The following is an 18,885-nucleotide window of genomic DNA, read 5'->3' as shown; positions in this document are numbered from 1 at the left end:
ATATATTATTGTAAGTATATATGTATATGCTAAATATTAAAATGTAAAAAACATTTTAAAACATGCTTGATTTTTTTATTACTTAATTTCATAATGTATTTTCGGTTGTAGCCTGTTGTTTCCATCTAAATGCGAACAGTTTTGTACATTCATTTTAATTTCATTCTCAAACTATTACACACATCCATGAAGGTATTTCTAATCATACAGGATACTGATACTTTTTTTTTTTATGCCAATTTCCAGATTTTGGCTGGATTTGGGAAACATTGAAATGCTTGCAGAAATCTATATCAATAGCAAAAGATTTCTCTGGCAACAACTGAACTGCATGGAGACAAAAATAATCATTTATGCACAGCACTATTGTTGTAATATAGAATTAGGCTGTGTGGAGTGCAGCAAGTTTTTTAGGCAGTTCTTCAGTGAAAAAGAGCAGCTTGCCCATCTTCAGACCCTGGCCCTCTGTTTGCTGCAATCCCAGGTTCATGTATTTATTAGACTGGTCGTATACAGGCCAATGCACAAGACCGGGCCCATTTGGTGAGCTGAAATAAAATATTTATTTAATGAATAAAGGATCATCAGTAACAGATCCTAATACTCTGTGTCCAGCATCTAATGTACTCACCCAGTACGAATAAAGTTAGCCCAGTATCCCATGACAGTTCTGCATAGTTTGTTTTCCTCCTCACTTAGTGTTTCTGTGGAGGACAAAGAGTTGATATCCATAATATAATTGTCAAATATCATAATAATTAACCAGGGCAAACACTTTCTTAAATCTGCTTACCCACAATTTTGATATGGCCATCCCAAAAGCAGGCCCCAAACATAAATCCAACGTCATCAGCATGGTCAGCCTTCACAAAGCTGGGTCTGACATCTTTAAATATACTGGGCCGGTGCTGGAACTCATACATATACACAGGCACCCCAGCATCTGTGAAGTTATAATTAGGATGTTGGCAAATAATAATGCCAACCAATAATGAAACTGCAGTACAAGTAACATTGCAACCAACCTCTGTGGTAAGTTGCAACCGTAATGGAGGGCATCACCATAAAAATATCCCCCAGCATCTCAGTTAATGCGTCACGAATGTCCTCAGGAGTTTTAGCATCTTTTAAGTATTCTTCTGCAATGATTTCATTGGCTCCTGATTTCTATGATGACAGAGAGAAAACTTAAACACCTTCTGCCAAGTCTTCTGAATTGTATTTTGTACTATGTCCACTAGAGTGAGACAAATACTAACAAATTAGCCAGAATGAGTTAATACAAATAAACAGGGCTGCATAATTTAAAGGGTTAGTTCACCCAAAAATGTATCACTCACCCTCATGTCGTTCCACATCTATAAGACCTTTGATCATCTTCAGAACACAAATTAAGATCTTTTTGATGAAGTCTGAGAGGTTTCTGTCTCTCCATAGAGATCCAACGCAACTACCATTCCAAGGTCCAGAAAGATAGGAAAGACATCATTAAAGTACTTCATGTGACTCCAGTGGCCTAAATTCAATTTTATGAAGGCAAGTGCTTTGTTTGTGCAAACAAACAAACAAACATAATTTACCACTTTATTTACAAAATAATATTATCCAAAGCATGTTCACACAATAATGCCAGCTCTCACATGAACACAAAACACATGAGTCGTGATGCTCTTGTGAACGTGCGTTGCAGATTATATTTTTGTAAGTAAAGTGGTAAATTACACTACCAGTCAAAAGTTTGGAAAGATTACTATTTTTAATGTTTTTGAACGAAGTCTCTTATGCTCATTAAGGCTGCATTTGTTTCATAATAAATACAGAAAAAACAATAATATTGTGAAATATTATTACAATTTAGAAATATGGTTTTCTATTTTAATATACTTTAAAATATAATTTATTTCTGTGATGCAAAGCTGAATTTTCAGCATCATTACTCCAGTCTTTAGTGTCACATGATCCTTCAGAAATCATTCTAGTATTCTGATTTATTATCAATGTTTAAAACGGTTGTGCTGCTTAATATTATTTTATAACCTGTAATAATACTTTTTTCAGGAAAATATCAGCATTTATTTAAAATAGAAATCTTTTGTAACAATATATACTACCATTCAAAAACAGTTTAAGGTCAGTAATTTTTTTTCTTTCTTTTTTTTGAAAAAAATTCATATTTTTATTCAGCACGGATGTGTTAAATTGATAAAAAGTGCTAGTAAAGATTTATATTGTTAGAAAAGATTTATTTTTTTAATAAATGCTGTTCTTTTTAACCATGTATTCATCAATGAATCCTGAAAAAAGTATCACAGGTTATAAAATAATATTAAGCAACACAACTGTTTTCAAAAAATTATATTTTAAAGTATATTAAAATAGAAAACCATAATTTTAAATTGTAAAAATATTTCACAATATTATTGTTTTTCTGTATTTATTATGAAATAAATGCAGCCTTAATGAACATAAGAGACTTAGTTCAAAAACATTAAAAATAGTAATGTTTCCAAATTTTTGACTGGTAGTGTTTTTTGGTTTTTGTTTTTTTGCACAAACAAAGCACTCACTTCATAAAATTGAGTTTAGGCCACTGGAGTCACATGGAATACTTTGATGACGTCTTTTTCCTACCTTTCTGGACCTTGGAGTGGTAGTTGCGTTGGATCTCTATGGAGAGACAGAAACCTCTCAAACTTCATCAAAAAGTTCTTAATTTGTGTTCCGAAGATGAACAAAGGTCTTATGGATGTGGAATGACACCAGGGTGAGTGATAAAGACAGAATTTTCATTTTTGGGTGAACTAACTCTTTAACTATAAATCACTAGAAATGATCTGGGAAGACAGAAGTTGTTGAGCTTTACACCAGCTTCGTTAGCAGTGTCCAAAATTGCTTTCACTGATTTTGTGTCCATCCCTTTTACCCATTCTCCTGAGACAAAGACCTGAAATAATAATATTTAAAAAATTAGCACATCCTGTTCAGCACCATGTATTGTTTGATTTTCCTATTTCATAAAGTTCATAAAGATTCTTAGACCTTTTGTTTCACTGTACTGTTCCATACAAAAATTATATGATACTTACCTGAAGAAGTATCCATCCAAATTCATGGTTTGTTGTTCCGACTAGAATTGGAACTTTCTGAAAGTCTTTGCTCTTTAGTATGTCCTCTGGTAGATCTTTCAGAAAGACCCCATCAACTGTCGCTCCAAAGAAAATGTGTTTCTAAGGAAATCACTTGGTCTAAGAAATTAATTAATTCTCTCTTCAATCTGTATATTAATACAGAATATCACCAACAGAGCTTAGCATTTTTTAAAATTCTCTGCTCCTACCTTTTTAGTTGCATTGATGATCTGTTCCTCAGTCAGTTCTTTTATGCACTTGACCAGCACTTCAGAAGAGCTGAAGTCACACTCAGTAACATTTGCTATCAACTGGTCAAACAGATTACAGACAATCAGCTTTCTTCTAAACATTGAAAATATCTATATATATATTACTCATGTCGTTCTACACCCGTAAGACCTTCATTCATCTTCGGAACACAAATTAAGATGTTTTTGATGGAATCCAATGGCTCAGTGAGGCCTCTATTGCCAGTAATGTCACCGAACTTCTCAAGATCCAGAAAGGTACTCAAAACGTATTTAAAACAGTTCATGTGACTTCAGTGGTTCCACCTTAATATTATAAAGCACTGCTTCAAAGCTTTATGAATCTTTTGTTTCGAATCAGTTGTTCAGAGCATCAAAGTCATGTGATTTCAGCAGTTTGATACACAATCCGAATCACTAATTCGAAACAAAATATTTGTAAAGCTCAGAAACAGTATTTTGAAATTGCCCATCACTAGATATTGTTGAAAAGTCGTTATTTTTTTGGCACACATTCTCGTCGCTTTATAGTATTAAGGTAGAACCACTGAACTCACATGAACTGTTTTAAATATGTTTTGAGTACCTTTATGGATCTTGAGAGGTTCTGTGACATAGCTAGGAATAGAGACCTCACTGAGCCATCGGATTTCTTCAGAAAAGATCTTAATTTGTGTTCTGAAGATGAACGAAGAACTTACGGGTGTAGAACGACATGAGGGTTAAATTCAATTTATGTGCCCTATATATTCTAACATCAGCAACATATTGCTAATGTTCCCATGTATGTGAACATTTCATTGTATCATTTTGCAAACATTATGGAAATGTTACTTTTGAATGTTCTCTAAACTGTCTGAAACAAGTAGTAACATTTAAAAAATTTAGGACGAACGTCTAACTAAAGCAGTTCAGAAAAAAAAGGGTCCACGAAAGATGTATAAATGATGTTTTTGTGCTAACATTTTGAGAACATTATTAAAGACCAGATAACTTGGAATGAATGTTCTATTAATGTTAATGGAAGATTGTTTGTTCATAACAGATTCCCTTAAGGAACTATTGAGCAGTACACACTGATTGCTGTTTTTGGACTAAATACCTTTCCATATGTCAATGGGTCTTTGGTGGAGTAACCCATCAAGGTTGCTACTCCACTCTGAAAGATGGCCCGTTGAAACAGACCCTTGGTCATGGGTGACAATGTCTAAATTAAACAATTAAACATAATTAAAACATAAATAATTAAAAAATAAGCAACAATAAACTGTGGCAGAGAAAGATAATGTTGCATTACAAACACTGACTGACCAGGAAAGAGGCACTGATTCCTCCTGCAGACTCCCCTGCTATGGTGACAGACTGGGGGTCTCCTCCAAAACCCTCAATGTTTTGCTGCACCCACTGTAAAGCTGTTATCTGGTCCAGGAAGCCCCAGTTTCCTTGTGCAAGCTTATCACTTGTGCTAAAACCAACAGCACATTTTATTATAACCCACCCAGCAGAAGCAGTGTCTTCAGTAAGCAATAATCTTATGTCATTCTTAAAGGGACAAACTGGATGAGTAGTGCCCACTGTTGATCCATAAAAGAATACCTGAAGAATCCTAATATTCCAAGTCTGTACTGAATGACCACCACAACTATGTTTTCATAGGCCGCCAACGGGGATCCGTCAAACATGGAAGCTCCGCCCATGACCAGGCCCCCTCCATGAATCCACACCATTACCTGGTGGTTTGGATACATTGCTTTTGTCAGAGGAGTTAGGAAAATTATACATAAAGCAGAATAGGAAAGTTCTATTGTGAATAAGTGCTGTCCTCTAGTTCAGCCACAATTCAGTACTCACTGGAAGTTTTTCTGATTCTGATCTTTGAGATGGAGTGTAAACATTCAGATACAAACAGTCTTCTGAGATTCCTGTGGGGGTGAAATCCATCTTCATGGCCTTTGATACCATAGGCACAATATCTGGGTTTTGAAGGCACCTAAAATGCAGCAAGAGAAGATAAATACTGCACATATACAGTAGGTGTGGTAAAAGGAGCATATAGTGTAAAATAAGGTTGGAAATCTGAGCTCCAACGTGGTCTATATTACTTTAATATGGCATGCTGAGGGATAATCACAGACGTAGTCTATTACTTTACCCATTGTAATATAATCTGACTTGATTTTGATCTAATTTGATTTTCACACACACATACAATAGTAGTACAGATATAGCCTATGGCATATATATTTCAGTTACTGTATGACTATATAGCCATCAGAGCTGGGTAGTAACAGATTAGTAATCTGGATTACGCAATAAGATTCCAAAAATCAAGTACTTGTAATTAGAGTAAACTACTTTTTAAAATACTCGTAATCAGATTACAGTTACTTTTTATGGATTACATGATTACATATTATTTACACAATGACAGTAAGTTGTTCACAATTCATTGATTAATAATTTTTCATTTTTTTTACGTTTATATATTTTTCATAATAAACCTGCCACTTATATATGGCGGTGAGGAGAAAATCTATATGAAATATATATGAAATATATATATGAATATAATAATAAAATTATATATGAAATATAGATGAAATATTTGATGAAGCAGTGATATTGCTTTATATGTTTTTCAACATTTGTTTTTGTTATGTTGCTGTTTTCTAAATTTACTTAATTTTAAGTAAATATGTTTTAAAATCTTAAGATGTGATTTTGTTTTATTCAGTGTTACTATCAGCAAACACTAACACGTACATTAGTGTTAGTATTTTGAAATATTAACTGTCCATACAATGCAAAAAATAATTTGCTGAGGCTGAATAGAATAGAATATATTTTTTGGAATGTATTTTTTCTTTGTATCTGTCAAAATAGTACAAGATTTTCCTACAATATCTGTGACATCAAATAAGTGTTAGCACAAAAGTAATCTAAATGTAATCCATAGGTAGTCAGATTACGTTACCAAAAATGTGTAATCTAAGAGATTATATATTACTGATTACAAATTTTGCCATGAAATTTGTAATCAGTAACTGATTACAATTCATAAGTAATCTACCCAGCTCCGATAGCCGTACTCACATGAGTGGGTGCTCAGTGGCATTTCTTATGCCCTCCCATCGCTGTACAGGAATAGGTGCAGCCAGACGGAGAGGACCAACAGGTGGCTGTGCAAAAGGAATGCCCAAATATTGCTCCACCACTTTTTCAGAGCCTTTAACTTTCATATATTGCCCACGGACACTGCCATGCTTCAGAACAACCACCGGCCCAGAGTCTGCACATATGCAAACAGAAATCTGACATAAACACACATTCTTTAATACGTGTACAAACTATATATACACACACACACATATATATTCGTGTCCATTGACAATACTTCTTCAAAAAATCAATAAAATAGATAATTAAATTCAATAGCATTTCAATGTATCATTTTTAATATTATTTAAAAAGCAATATAATAAGATGATATACTTGCCTGTTTGTACAAGGGCTGTCCAAACAGGGGCCAGGGCCAAGCACAGGCAGAGCAAAACGTCTTTTGCCATAGCTGTTCTATTAGACTGATACTGACTCAAGCCTCTAATGTAATGAAGACCACACAAAACAGGTTCAGTTACAAAATACTGCCCTTTAACCTGATCCTACTTTACCCCCTAAAAACAAATCAACTGTTACCTGTGTACACAGTAGAATCTGTGTACTGCACACGGAGGAGGGGAAAAATCACCCTATATAATAATTAGTTAATAATTGTATTGTATCTCTGTGATCTCTCCTGACATATTTGTTAGAATAAAGAGGTCTAAAATATTAAATGTATGAGTGAAGTGAACCAAACATATCAAATGAATCAACATATCAAAGAAAAGTCATAAATGAACTCCTACAAAATCATTTTCATTCTCAGCTATTCTCCCATATGGATAATTTAATTTGCCACCACAGTAAATTCTTCTGTCAAAAAGGTTCATTCTGATAAAGTGTGTCTTAATTCAGATGTTAAAGAGTGTCACAGAGCCTCAGATTCTTCACGGGTAGGTTAATAATTCATGTCTTATGCCGTTTTTATTGAACAAAGCTTCCAGGAAAGCTTGAAGGTTACAAAGTTGAGAGGTTAAAAGCTGTAAGGTTTCTTTCTTTTTTCTGAATAAACAGTTGTTTGACTAACTGGCATAACGGTTAACAACCTTCAACCCAAGGTCTGGGTTGGTAACACAAAGACTGTAAGTTCAAGCTTAAGAGGAATTGGTCTAGAAACAGGGGAGGTATACTGAGAGCTCACTTCTATAGGGGTGAAATGGTTAGTATAAATTTTCCATAAAAATGTAACTACATTTTTATATGCACTGGTGTAAATTTTAAACGGTTGATGGAAAATAAGCCAAAGTGCATTCTAAAAATGTCAACATTTGTTATAAGGTATCTATAAATATTCACGGAGCAGATAAAATATATAATCATTTATCATTTTGACATCCCTTTTCTTAAAAATGGTTTGAAGGGTAAAATGTGAGATTTATTAGTATTTTTTAATTAAAAGCTCATAAAAGACTCATGTTTCTTCAAATACACTCTTAAAAACAAAAGGTTTTCAAAATGATGCCATAGAAGAACCATATTGTGTTGCCTTAAAATGTTGGTTCACCCAAAAATGAAAATTCTGTCATTTATTACTCACCCTCATGTCGTTCCACACACCCGTAAGACCTTCGTTCATCTTCAGAACACAAAGATATTTAGTTGAAATCCGATGGCTCAGTGAGGCCTCCATAGGGAGCAATGGACACTTCCTCTCTCAAGATCCATAAAGGTACTAAAAACATATTTAAATCGGTTCATGTGAGTACAGTGGTTCAACAGCTGCGCTCTGAACAGCAGATTCGACACAGTGATTCATCTGTGCTCAGCTTCCTGAAACATTGTTTTGAAATCGGCCATCACTAAATAAGTCATTATTTAGTTTTTTTTTTTTTTTTGGCGCTCCAAAAATATTCTCACGGAGCCATCAGATTTCAACTAAAATATCTTAATTTGTGCTGAAGATTAACAAAGGTCTTACGGGTGTGGAACGGGTTAGTTATACTTTTAAAATAACGTTTGCACTAGATAGACTTTGCATCTAGATTTGTGTCTTTTTTATATTTTGCACACCTACTGAATATAATTTAAGGTATGCATGGGCTTGACCATTTCCAGCATTCATTTATTGCTAACAATTTTTCTTAAAGGTTTAGTTCACCCAAAAATTAAAATTCTGTCATTTATTACTTACCCTCATGTCGTTTCACACCCGTAAGACCTTCGTTAATCTTCGGAATACAAATTAAGATATTTTAGTTGAAATCCGATGGCTCCGTGAGGCCTGCGTAGGGAGCAATGACACTTTCTCTCTCAAGATCCATAAAGGTACTAAAAACATATTTAAATCAGTTCACGTGAGTACGGTGGTTCAATATTAATATTATAAAGCGACGAGAATACTTTTGGTGCGGCAAAAAACAAACAAAATAACGACTTATTTAGTGATGGCCGATTTCAAAACAATGCTTCAGGAAGCATCGGAGCATTGTGAATCTGTGTGTCGAATCTGCAGTTCAGAGCGCCAAAGTCACGTGATTTCAGCAGTTTGGCGGTTTGACACGCGATCCGATTCATGATTCGATACACTGATTCATAATGCTCCGATGCTTTCTGAAGCAGCGTTTTGAAATCGGTCATCACTAAATAAGTCGTTATTTTGTTTTTTTTGCCGCACCAAAAGTATTCTCGTCGCTTTATAATATTAATTTTGAGCCACTGTACTCACATGAACTGATTTAAATGTTTTTAGTACCTTTATGGATCTTGACAGAGGAAGTGACATTGCTCCCTATGGAGGCCTCACGGAGCCATCGGATATCAACTAAAATATCTTAATTTGTGTTCCAAAGATTAACAAAGGTCTTACGGGTGTGAAACTACATGAGGGTAAGTAATAAATTACAGAATTTTCATTTTTGGGTGAACTAACCCTTTAAAACCACTGTATAACCTTCTGTAGAGGCAGAGCGCACCCTAGTGGCTTCACCTTGTAAACAGGTTTGAAATAACTGCATTTGAAATAGCGTGCTCGTGTTTAATGTCTCCTGCTTTTAGTTTATTGTATTATGACATCATTTATTGTCATTATGAGTGTGTTATCCTTTTCATTTTAGGTCTTGATTTCATCACGTTTAATCATGAAAGACAAGATAAGCAATGTTCCACCATTATCAAGATTAACAAGATCAGCATTGATCTTATTAATAGCCTATTAGTAGTCTGAACCTTATAACAAATCTTAAAAATCATGACACAATACTGTTTTGTTATTGTTGTTGTTTGTTTGTTTGTTTTTGGCTAGTATTTGTGGTTGCTGCACAACTTTCAGGTTAGCAGTTGCTGCATATGACACGGTTGATGTACTTGACATATATTCAAATGCTGTGGTCTGCGAGGAATGTGTCCATAAGTTATCTCACTACAAGCATGGTGGCCTCTACTGTGAAGGATAAGATTAGCTTTTTTGTTGGTCACTAGATGGAAGCAGTGAGTTTTTGAGGAGGCCACAATGTCAGCATGTGTGCTAAGAGAACAGTAGCAGCATTCTCACTTTTTTAAGTAATTATATCATGATTGATAGCTATAATTGAATGACTTTTTTATTTCAATAACCACCACTCAGCATTTTACTTAAAGATGCTAGTCACGATCCCATTTAGGATTTTAGTAGAAAAGTATTGCAATGTTGCAGCAGAAAGCAACAGAAAGCAATAAACAATCAAAATAATCAAAGATTTGAAGTGTGCAGATTATACAATAAGATAAGATTTGTTTTATGGCAAAATATTTATTATCTTAATATAATAAATTACAAGGACAGAAATAATAATAATAATATATAATGATAATATTATTATTAATGATAATTAATTCAATAATAATATTATTTAATTTATTTTAATATATGTTATAATAATACTTATAATAATTATTCATATCAATAATAAGAATAATTCAATAAAATATACTTTTTATAATATATTTCATAAGAGTAATTCAATAATACTACTATTAAATTATAAAATATTTAATAAAATATCTTATAAAATATACATGTATTATTATGATCTTATTCTTATTATATCTATTTATATTCAGTAAAATGGTTATGAATAATAAAATATAAGAATAATAATCAATACAATATGAATTTATTATAATATATTTTATAAGAATAATTCATTAATACTACTATTAAATGTGTTATAAAATATTTAATAAAATACTATATATATGTATTATGATCTTATTCTTATTATATCTATTTATATTGAGTAAAATGATTATGAATAATAAAATATAAGAATAATAATCAATACAATATGAATTTATTATAATATATTTTATAAGAATAATTCAATAATACTACTATTAAATGTGTTATAAAATATTTAATAAAATACTATATATATGTATTATTATGATCTTATTCTTATTATATCTATTTATATTGAGTAAAATGATTATTAATAATAAAATATAAGAATAATAATCAATACAATATGAATTTATTATAATATATTTTATAAGAATAATTCAATAATACTACTATTAAATGTGTTATAAAATATTTAATAAAATACTATATATATGTATTATTATGATCTTATTCTAATTATCTCTATTTATTTATATTATTGGGTAAAATGATTTATAATAATAAAATATAATAATAATAATAATAATAATTCAATAAAATATGAATTTTTTATAATATTTCTAAGAATAATTCAATAATACTAGTATACTAGTATAAATGTATTACAAAATATTTAATAAAATATATTATGAAATATATATGTATTATTATCTTATTATTATATCTATTTATTTATATTATTAAGCAAAATGATTAATAATAATAATAATAATAAATTGTTATTTACAATTTATTATCACAAATTAATAATAATAATAAATTGTTTTAATAAATTGTAATATTTATTATAATAAATAATATCCAAATATTATTAATAATTATTATAGCAAAATATATTATAATAAATGTATAATTATTACTATTATTATATATATATATATATATATATATATATATATATATATATATATATATATATATATATATATATATATATATATATATATATCGTTTATAGCTTAAGTAATACACAATTATAATAATTACTGTTATTAAAATGATTAATGGTAAATAATTTTATTATATATTTTTTTTTAATAGCCCCTTGATATTTTTCGCACACGCGAAAATTGTATTGCATGCAAACGAGACATACATTTCATGTATGCATTGATGAAAGTATGAAGTATGATGATCGAGAGTTGTCTGAGAGCGCGGGCGCAGTGGGGAGCGTGCGGCATGGCATCATACGCAAGGGGCGTGACGGAGGCGTGTCATAACATATCAGCGCCACTGTTTCATGTGTCGATCGAGCCCCGTTGAGAACTGCGCTCTCTCTGTGCTTCACCGGAGTAGACATAAACAAATCATTAAAAGCTACAGGTTTAGTTTTCTAAAGCAGCATATGCGCTGTCAGGGCTACACCGGCAGAGTTTGTTGTGGCTAACAAAGAGGATAGATCGCTCATCTGGGAAGACGTCGAAAAGTAACTAAGGCTCACTCGGCCACAGGTAGCTCTTTCGGCTCTGAATATCAAAGTACAGGTCATGCGGGTGTCTCCGGACGGGCAGAGAACTGTGATCCAGTGCTGCTGTTACTGCTAGTCACCCCGCTGGACTGATCGCTTTTGCCGCAAGCTGAGCAGGAACGACGGAATAAGCATGTCTCGAAGAAAGCAGAGCAAACCCCGGCAGATCAAACGTAAGCATTTAAAGTTTCTCTGGAACCGGTGCTGTTGTTGTGAATGGTGACTCACTGTAAAAAGTGTGTGACATTATTCATATGACGGGATATTATTGTTTTCATGAGCGCAGCTCAACAATTTCTTGGAAACTGACAAGATATTTCTATTAACACGAGACAAACGGCACACTTTAGATGTGTGAGCGGTCTGTTCAAATAATCTTATTGTGTTTTAATGGTTTCAAGACAGTAGAAAATTAGAAATGGCTACATTTAGTTACAATTGCCATAGTAACCCCAGTAGCTTTTAGAACGCGCAGCTCGTTTTGTAAAAGCGCGCGGCACATGTGAACGAACTCGCGCTTAATTTTTCAAATCCAGCCGAGATAATTGTTTAAATCCGTTTTATTTTACTTTTTCATTTGTAAAAGTGCTTTCGTGTTTGCTTCAACCGAAGTGTAACCGTGGCTTCCTGTTTAATACTGTTGTGGAAACGTCACTGTTCTCTGAAAAAGACGATATGAGTTCAGATAAACAGCGATCCGATCCCAGTCGAGATAAGGATTAAAATTGGATCTTTTATTTGTTTTCTGTCTGTGGCTGCACCGAGGCTGCTGTTGCATTTTCCTCCGGCTTTTCAGTTCTCTTTCCAGAGATGAGACGTCAGATAGCGCACCCAGCTGATCTCTCCACATGATAGTGGATTACAATTGGATCTTTTTTTTTTTCCATCTATCCATTTTAACCCCATAATGTTCAGGCACTAATTATTTTGACTTAAAATGACATTTGCATGATTGTATGCAAAATATTACATTCTGTCAAATATTTGCACTCCCTCATGTTGACTTTCTTTCTTCTGTGGAACACAAAAGGATACATTTTGAAGAATATCATGGTTGCTCTTCTGCATACAATAACAACAAATGGTTGCTGAAGATGTAAAGCCTCTAGAACGACGCATAATAATCATAGAAGCGATGTATGTGACAACAAGCCTCTAAACCCTTGTCACTTTCCTGAGAAAAGTAGCAATGTTTGAGTATCTTTTTAATGAAATCGTTGATAGAAATCAGAAATATTTGTTGATGAATCAAACTTGAGATATTGATCCGGTTCCAGCCATTTAACGGCTCAGTGGAGGGGAATATTAATGGTGAATAACAACTCTGTCTCTCACACAAAGCAATAATAGGGCTTCAGACTTGGAATATAGTGTGCTTATACGTTTATAAAACCTTTTTGAGGCTTGACATCTTCGGTCATCATTCATTGTGATTGGAAAAGATGTTTTTTTTTTAAAACATCCACTGCTGAAATAAAGTCCTACAGGTTTGGACAGAAGATTTTGGTCGAAGTTAACATTTTGTGGCCAATAAAATCATAAAGTAAAAATCAAATTCGTTGACCCTTGCCTCTCCCTCTCTTTCTCTGAAAAGAACCAGCAGTGCTGAAAAGTCGTTTTGCTCTGGTGCCAGGCGCTGTTTCAGTTCTTCATCCAGAAGAGATGCTTCCAGGCGATAAGCACAGTAGCAATATCTTGGAGGTTGAGTTTGAAAGGGCTGCTCAAAAAAAATAAATATTAATGCGATTCAAAGGCAGAAAGCGACTCTTGAATAGGAAAGAAAAATGGGCTGATAAGGCAGCATTAGCATATACCACTGAGTGTAAACGGGCGGTATCAAGGTTTGTTTAAGTGACTGGAGAGTTACATTGGCCAGTGACAATGCCGGTGACCTGCTGACCCATGAAGTCGTTCTCTTAATTGAGATGTCTTATCTGATATAAAGCTATCTCTGCTTGCTTTCTGGAGAACTCATATTCTTACCTAGAGGCAGTTGCGAATGGTGGAACCAGTGTTACTACTTCGGTTGTAGCTGATGATTTAAACAATACAGAATAAACCTTCCTTATCTAGATTTCATATCCGGTGGCTACCCATGATCGCCAACTCAAGATGGTGCACAAGTATCTCAGATTTGGTGCTAGATTTCCCCAAAGGTGAGTTCCCCCCATAGACTGTAAAACTCTGGAACGCACGTGAACGTCTCTTATCTTACCTTTTTGCATATGTAAACGCCAAGAAGACTGCGTATAATAAATGCACGTTTGCATTGTTTTGTTACACTCTTACTGGAAGGATTACAATCCCGGCCCCTCTAAAAGAGGTATCCGGTGTCATGGAAGTCTATGTTGAGAGGAAATATTTTTGTGTGTCTTTTGTGCGTCACTCTCCCAATGGTGAAGATCGTGCTGATAGATTATCCATCCCTCCCTGATGGCGAGATTAGCTCACGGCCTAGCGGGGCCACATCCCAGGGCTTATATTTTGGCAGTTGAGATGGGAGACAAGATAGGTGAGACGGCGATCTCTGTGGAGATAGAGCCAACGTCGAGGGGGGTTGGGGGGAATTGGGATTATAATTACATTTGGCTGAAGCATTCTCATCTTTGTCATGTTTGTGTTGTTGTTTGGGACTGGCTGGGTGTATCTCTAGATAAAGAGTTAAAAAAAGAGAGAGGAGAAAAGCAGATAAGGGGAGAGTAGGATGGCAGGGCTGATAAGGGCTGGGGGAGAGAGGCAGGAATACAGAAATGGTAGATGGATGTACGCTGCGTTTTAAAAGCAGCTGCCTCAGTGAGATGGCAGGGGCCGATAAGAGAGCCGTTGAGATGATTGGGAGATAACTGAGAGGAGATTCTCGCAGATACCAGCCGAGTGACATCATTCAAATGGCTCAGAGGTCGGCATGGATTATTCATGAGCTCCCAGAAATTGGCGTCAGCGGCTGGAGGATGTTTGAGAAGCTTGGGCCAGACAATGCACTTGTTTGAGTAACCACCTCCTGTACCTTGGGCTTGCACTTTTCAAAGTGTGGACAACTGATGGGATCTCTTCCTGTTTTTGTTGAAACCATTCTTAGAGCTTTCGCTGCTGTCAGGTTCAGCGTCTCGGGGTCATTTGACCCGAGGGATAGTTTAATACTCGGCCAAAAATATTGAAAAGAATGAGAGATCACAGGCTTTCGCACACATATTTTCACACATACGCAAACACGCCTATGCGTCGCGGTGGTTTTGCTTGTGTGTTTTCCTTCTTTGTTCTGCTTTTAGCTCGATGTGAACTTTTGATAAAGCCTGGGGCCTGATCTCCGGTACAGATAGAGATCGCCAAGTGCGATAAGAGTTGTTATCAGCACAGAGCAGGCAGGAGCTGAGGCTTTGCTGCAATAACAAAGCTAAACGTAAGAACAGCAGGGCCCCGGACCCTGGCAATCAGTTCCAGCCTTAATGTGATTAATGTTGTTGTATAATTAGATGATAGGTGTGAATGCATTTTTTCCCCCCCTCTTAGTTACTCCCCACCCTCTCTTGGTTCCCACCCTTGTGTTTTCTCCTAACAACCATTGTAGTTGATTAATTTAATTAAAACTAATTCCACATATTACTCACTGTAGATCTGGTGTTAGATAGCATTGAGATGCAGGGTTTTTTTTTGTTCATCGATGTTAATCTGTGGGGTGCGTTTTGGTGAAAAACAGTGAAAAAAAAGTATTCAGCTCTACGCCTTGCGAAAGGAAACAAGAATGTGGCGTCAGCAGTATGGCTGAAATGTTGATTTGTACTGAGATATTAGATGCTGAGTGATAGTGGGTGCAATGAACACTGTGAGAAAGTCATAACGTTTTTATAATGTGTTGCAAAGCCAAGGACGACTTTAGTGAATTTGAAAAAAAAAATGATAATCTTTAAAGCAAGGTTGTTGAGGTCTTCAAAGTCCTGCTTTTAATGAATATAATTTAATAATCATAATGCATTATTGTTTCTAACTGTGCTTATATATATTAATGTTATTGTGGAATAAAGACTAAGCCAATTATTTATATTTATAATTATAATATCATACACACGGACACTATTTTTTTAAAAATATATAGTTCAAAATATATTCCTTTGATGCAAAGCTGAATTTTCAGCATCATTATTTACTTCAGTCTTCAGTGTCACATGATCTTTCAGAAATCATTCTAATATGCAGATTTGGTGCTCAAGAAACATTTCTTATTATTATCAATTTTGAAAACCATTTTACTGCTTAATATATATATGTTGTTACAGATTACTCTGACTGTGAAATACGTTACGTTAGTATATGATGATGTGTATCTATTATAGGTTGACCACACTCTAGTAACCTGACAGACATCTCAGAATCTGTTGATGTAAGGATTTTTATGAATTTCTTTGTTGCTTTCTGCAGACACAGATCTCTGTCACTCAGTCGTCAACTTGCTGAAACCTCAAGTTTTTATCTAAAACCCAAGTCCTTAAATATAGCTTCTTTTTTTTTTTAAAAAAAGGCCTATTTATTTCAAATAACATGTTTAGCTACTTTGTCCTGTTATCTTTTTCAGTACTTATGGGTGATGTTCTGATTGGCTCAGCCCATGAGCTGAGAGAACTTACAGTATGTGGACTGAGCATGATGTCAAAAAGCTGTAAGTGTAGATTAGAATTTACTGTTTAGGAAGTGTCTGCTGGTTTGCCACAGTGAAAGGAAAGGCTTTTAGGTGTTTTGATGAATTATTGCTCTTTCCTAATGTTTACGCCAGGGGAAGTAGAGTGAGTTATGATAACTGATTCTTCAATGACCCTTTAGCACTCCTAAATCCTCACTTCTTCTTTTGTTATGTAGGCTCGTAAAAAGCTTGAGTTCGAAAATGAATAGTAAGGTTTAATCTAAGATGATTCTGTTAAGCAGAAACTTTACATCCCATCAAGTCATATTTTGTTTTTTGTCATCCTATTTTGTCTGTTTCGACAATCTAATATTTGTCAAGTCAACCACATGTTTTATTTTATTTATTTAGTTTATATTATGTAAATATATGTAAATGACACTTGATACAGTGCCGTCAGAGTTCCAGCACTCTTTCAGTCCGCCCATCTTTCTCAGGAGCACAACTTAGATGAGCACCATAAAAGTTGTGAGACACCTCCTCAACCCCATCAACCACATCCCTGCCAAACGACAAGCATAAAGTGTTAAACACAGCTGCAGTTGCATATGATTGTGGAGCGGTGGATGAGAATAAAATATTAATGTGTTATTAAGGATCCCGTAGCCTCTGGCCCCAATGCAATTAAAAACAAGATGGGAACAGGGCAGTAATCTTTTAATGCACTGTTATCACATAGCATCTTATGAAGAGGACTTATTTTTATGTGCCGTTTTGATAGGAACGGCGGAGGTGAGATTTGCCATCGCAGGAGGGAGTTTTTTTTTTCTCCAGAAGGCTGGTGTAATAGAGTTTTCTGTGCTTTTTGGTTGGAGTTAATGAGTTGCGTCGTAAGGAGAATGGAGATATGATAATTTGTCCGATGTGGAGGAGCCATATTTGATGTGGATCACGGCTTACAGGGTTGATTAGATTGGCTGATTTCCACGCTGAGGTTTGATGTCATGTTCTTTATTTGATGTGCTTAATTGGCATGGTAGGGGGTGTGGGCCATCAATTTGATGTAGTGCTAAGGACATAAAGTTCAAGAGTGACACTATATACTGTTCCCTCCTTTAAAAGGATCTGTGCAGATATCTCAAGGGGGGCTTTATGCAAACAGTTCAGATGGGTGTGTTTGTCTGAACCATAAGGCTGTAGATTAAATCTGTTGGTCACATCCCAATGGCGTTCAGGTGAGTTTCTGTCTCAGAGTGTAAAATATACACTCTGGGACAGAAACAGCCCTCACTGGCTTGCTTGTTATGGCTTCCAAGAGCTGAAGTGTAATCAAATGCACAAGGCCAGATTTTTACTATTTATATAATGTTTGTGCATTGTGTGTCATTTTACTCTTATAAATGTGGCACCAAAGACTTCAAATAAGGCATTTTGCTCAAGAAGTTAATGCTGGTTCTGATAGAAAAGTGTCAAAATACACAGTGCATTGCAGTTTGTTGCGTATGGGGCTGCAGACCAGTCAGGTTGCCCATGCTGACCCCTGTCCACTGTCGAAAGCACCAACAGTGGGCATTTGAGCATCAGAACTGGACCATGGAGCAATGGAAGAAGGTGGCCTGGTCTGATGAATCACGTTTTCTTTTACATCACGTGGATGTAAACAAGCCGGCGGAGGCAGTATGATGCTTTGGGCAATGTTCTGCTGGGAAACCTTCCATGTGGATGTTACTTTGACACGCACCACCTACCTAAGCATTGATGCAGACCATGTACACACTTTCATGGAAATGGTATTCCCTGCTGGCTGTGGCCTCTTTCAGCAGGATAATGCACCCTGCCACAAAGCAAAAATGGTTCAGGAATGGTTTGAGGAGCACAACGAGTTTAAGGTGTTGACTTGGCCTCCAAATTCCCCATATCTCAATCCAATCGAGCATCTGTGGTAGGGTTGTGCCGATAAATGATATCGTATCGAATCGCGATAAAATATATGTCGATAACAATGTTAAGCTCTAGGCGTTTTTACTCGATATGGATTAATATAAGAGCCAATCATACAGCAGCCAATCAGCGTGTAGCTTTTAACGTTCACGTCAAAGAACAAAGTCAGTTTCCTACGGCACTTTGCAAAGCAAACTCGACACAAGGACGTCAAAAATGAG

At 35.0% G+C, this 18,885-nt stretch overlaps 2 protein-coding genes across 5 annotated transcripts in view; one reads left to right on the top strand and one right to left on the bottom strand.

The window, feature by feature from the left end:
- Window positions 1-66: 66 nt before the first annotated feature.
- LOC137022799 (fatty acyl-CoA hydrolase precursor, medium chain-like) lies at window positions 67-8,095 on the bottom strand. The gene is made up of 14 exons (XM_067389258.1): window positions 8,079-8,095; window positions 6,876-6,979; window positions 6,473-6,668; window positions 5,231-5,369; window positions 4,976-5,109; window positions 4,691-4,844; window positions 4,482-4,586; window positions 3,338-3,439; window positions 3,087-3,227; window positions 2,864-2,944; window positions 1,026-1,167; window positions 794-943; window positions 632-704; window positions 67-548 (listed from the first exon to the last, which is right to left on the bottom strand). The coding sequence occupies exons 2-14, from the start codon at window positions 6,943-6,945 to the stop codon at window positions 383-385; spliced, it is 1,653 nt and encodes a 550-aa protein (XP_067245359.1). The 5' UTR covers window positions 6,946-6,979; window positions 8,079-8,095; the 3' UTR covers window positions 67-382.
- Window positions 8,096-11,894: 3,799 nt separating this feature from the next.
- Window positions 11,895-18,885, top strand: part of zfpm1 (zinc finger protein, FOG family member 1) — a 101,141-nt gene continuing 94,150 nt past the window's right edge. For all 4 annotated transcript variants that reach the window (XR_010895522.1, XR_010895521.1, XM_067390275.1 and 1 more), the window contains exon 1: window positions 11,895-12,281. Coding sequence is in view for 1 of the 4 variants with exons in the window: in XM_067390275.1 (XP_067246376.1) it covers window positions 12,242-12,281 (40 nt within the window). In the remaining 3 variants the exon portion in view is untranslated. The remainder of the gene's footprint in view (window positions 12,282-18,885) is intronic.

This window comes from Chanodichthys erythropterus, chromosome 7, assembly GCF_024489055.1.
Source record: "Chanodichthys erythropterus isolate Z2021 chromosome 7, ASM2448905v1, whole genome shotgun sequence".
Taxonomy (NCBI): domain Eukaryota; kingdom Metazoa; phylum Chordata; class Actinopteri; order Cypriniformes; family Xenocyprididae; genus Chanodichthys; species Chanodichthys erythropterus.
Note: the sequence above shows the minus strand (reverse complement) of the source record. Positions and strands in the feature narration are given on the sequence as shown.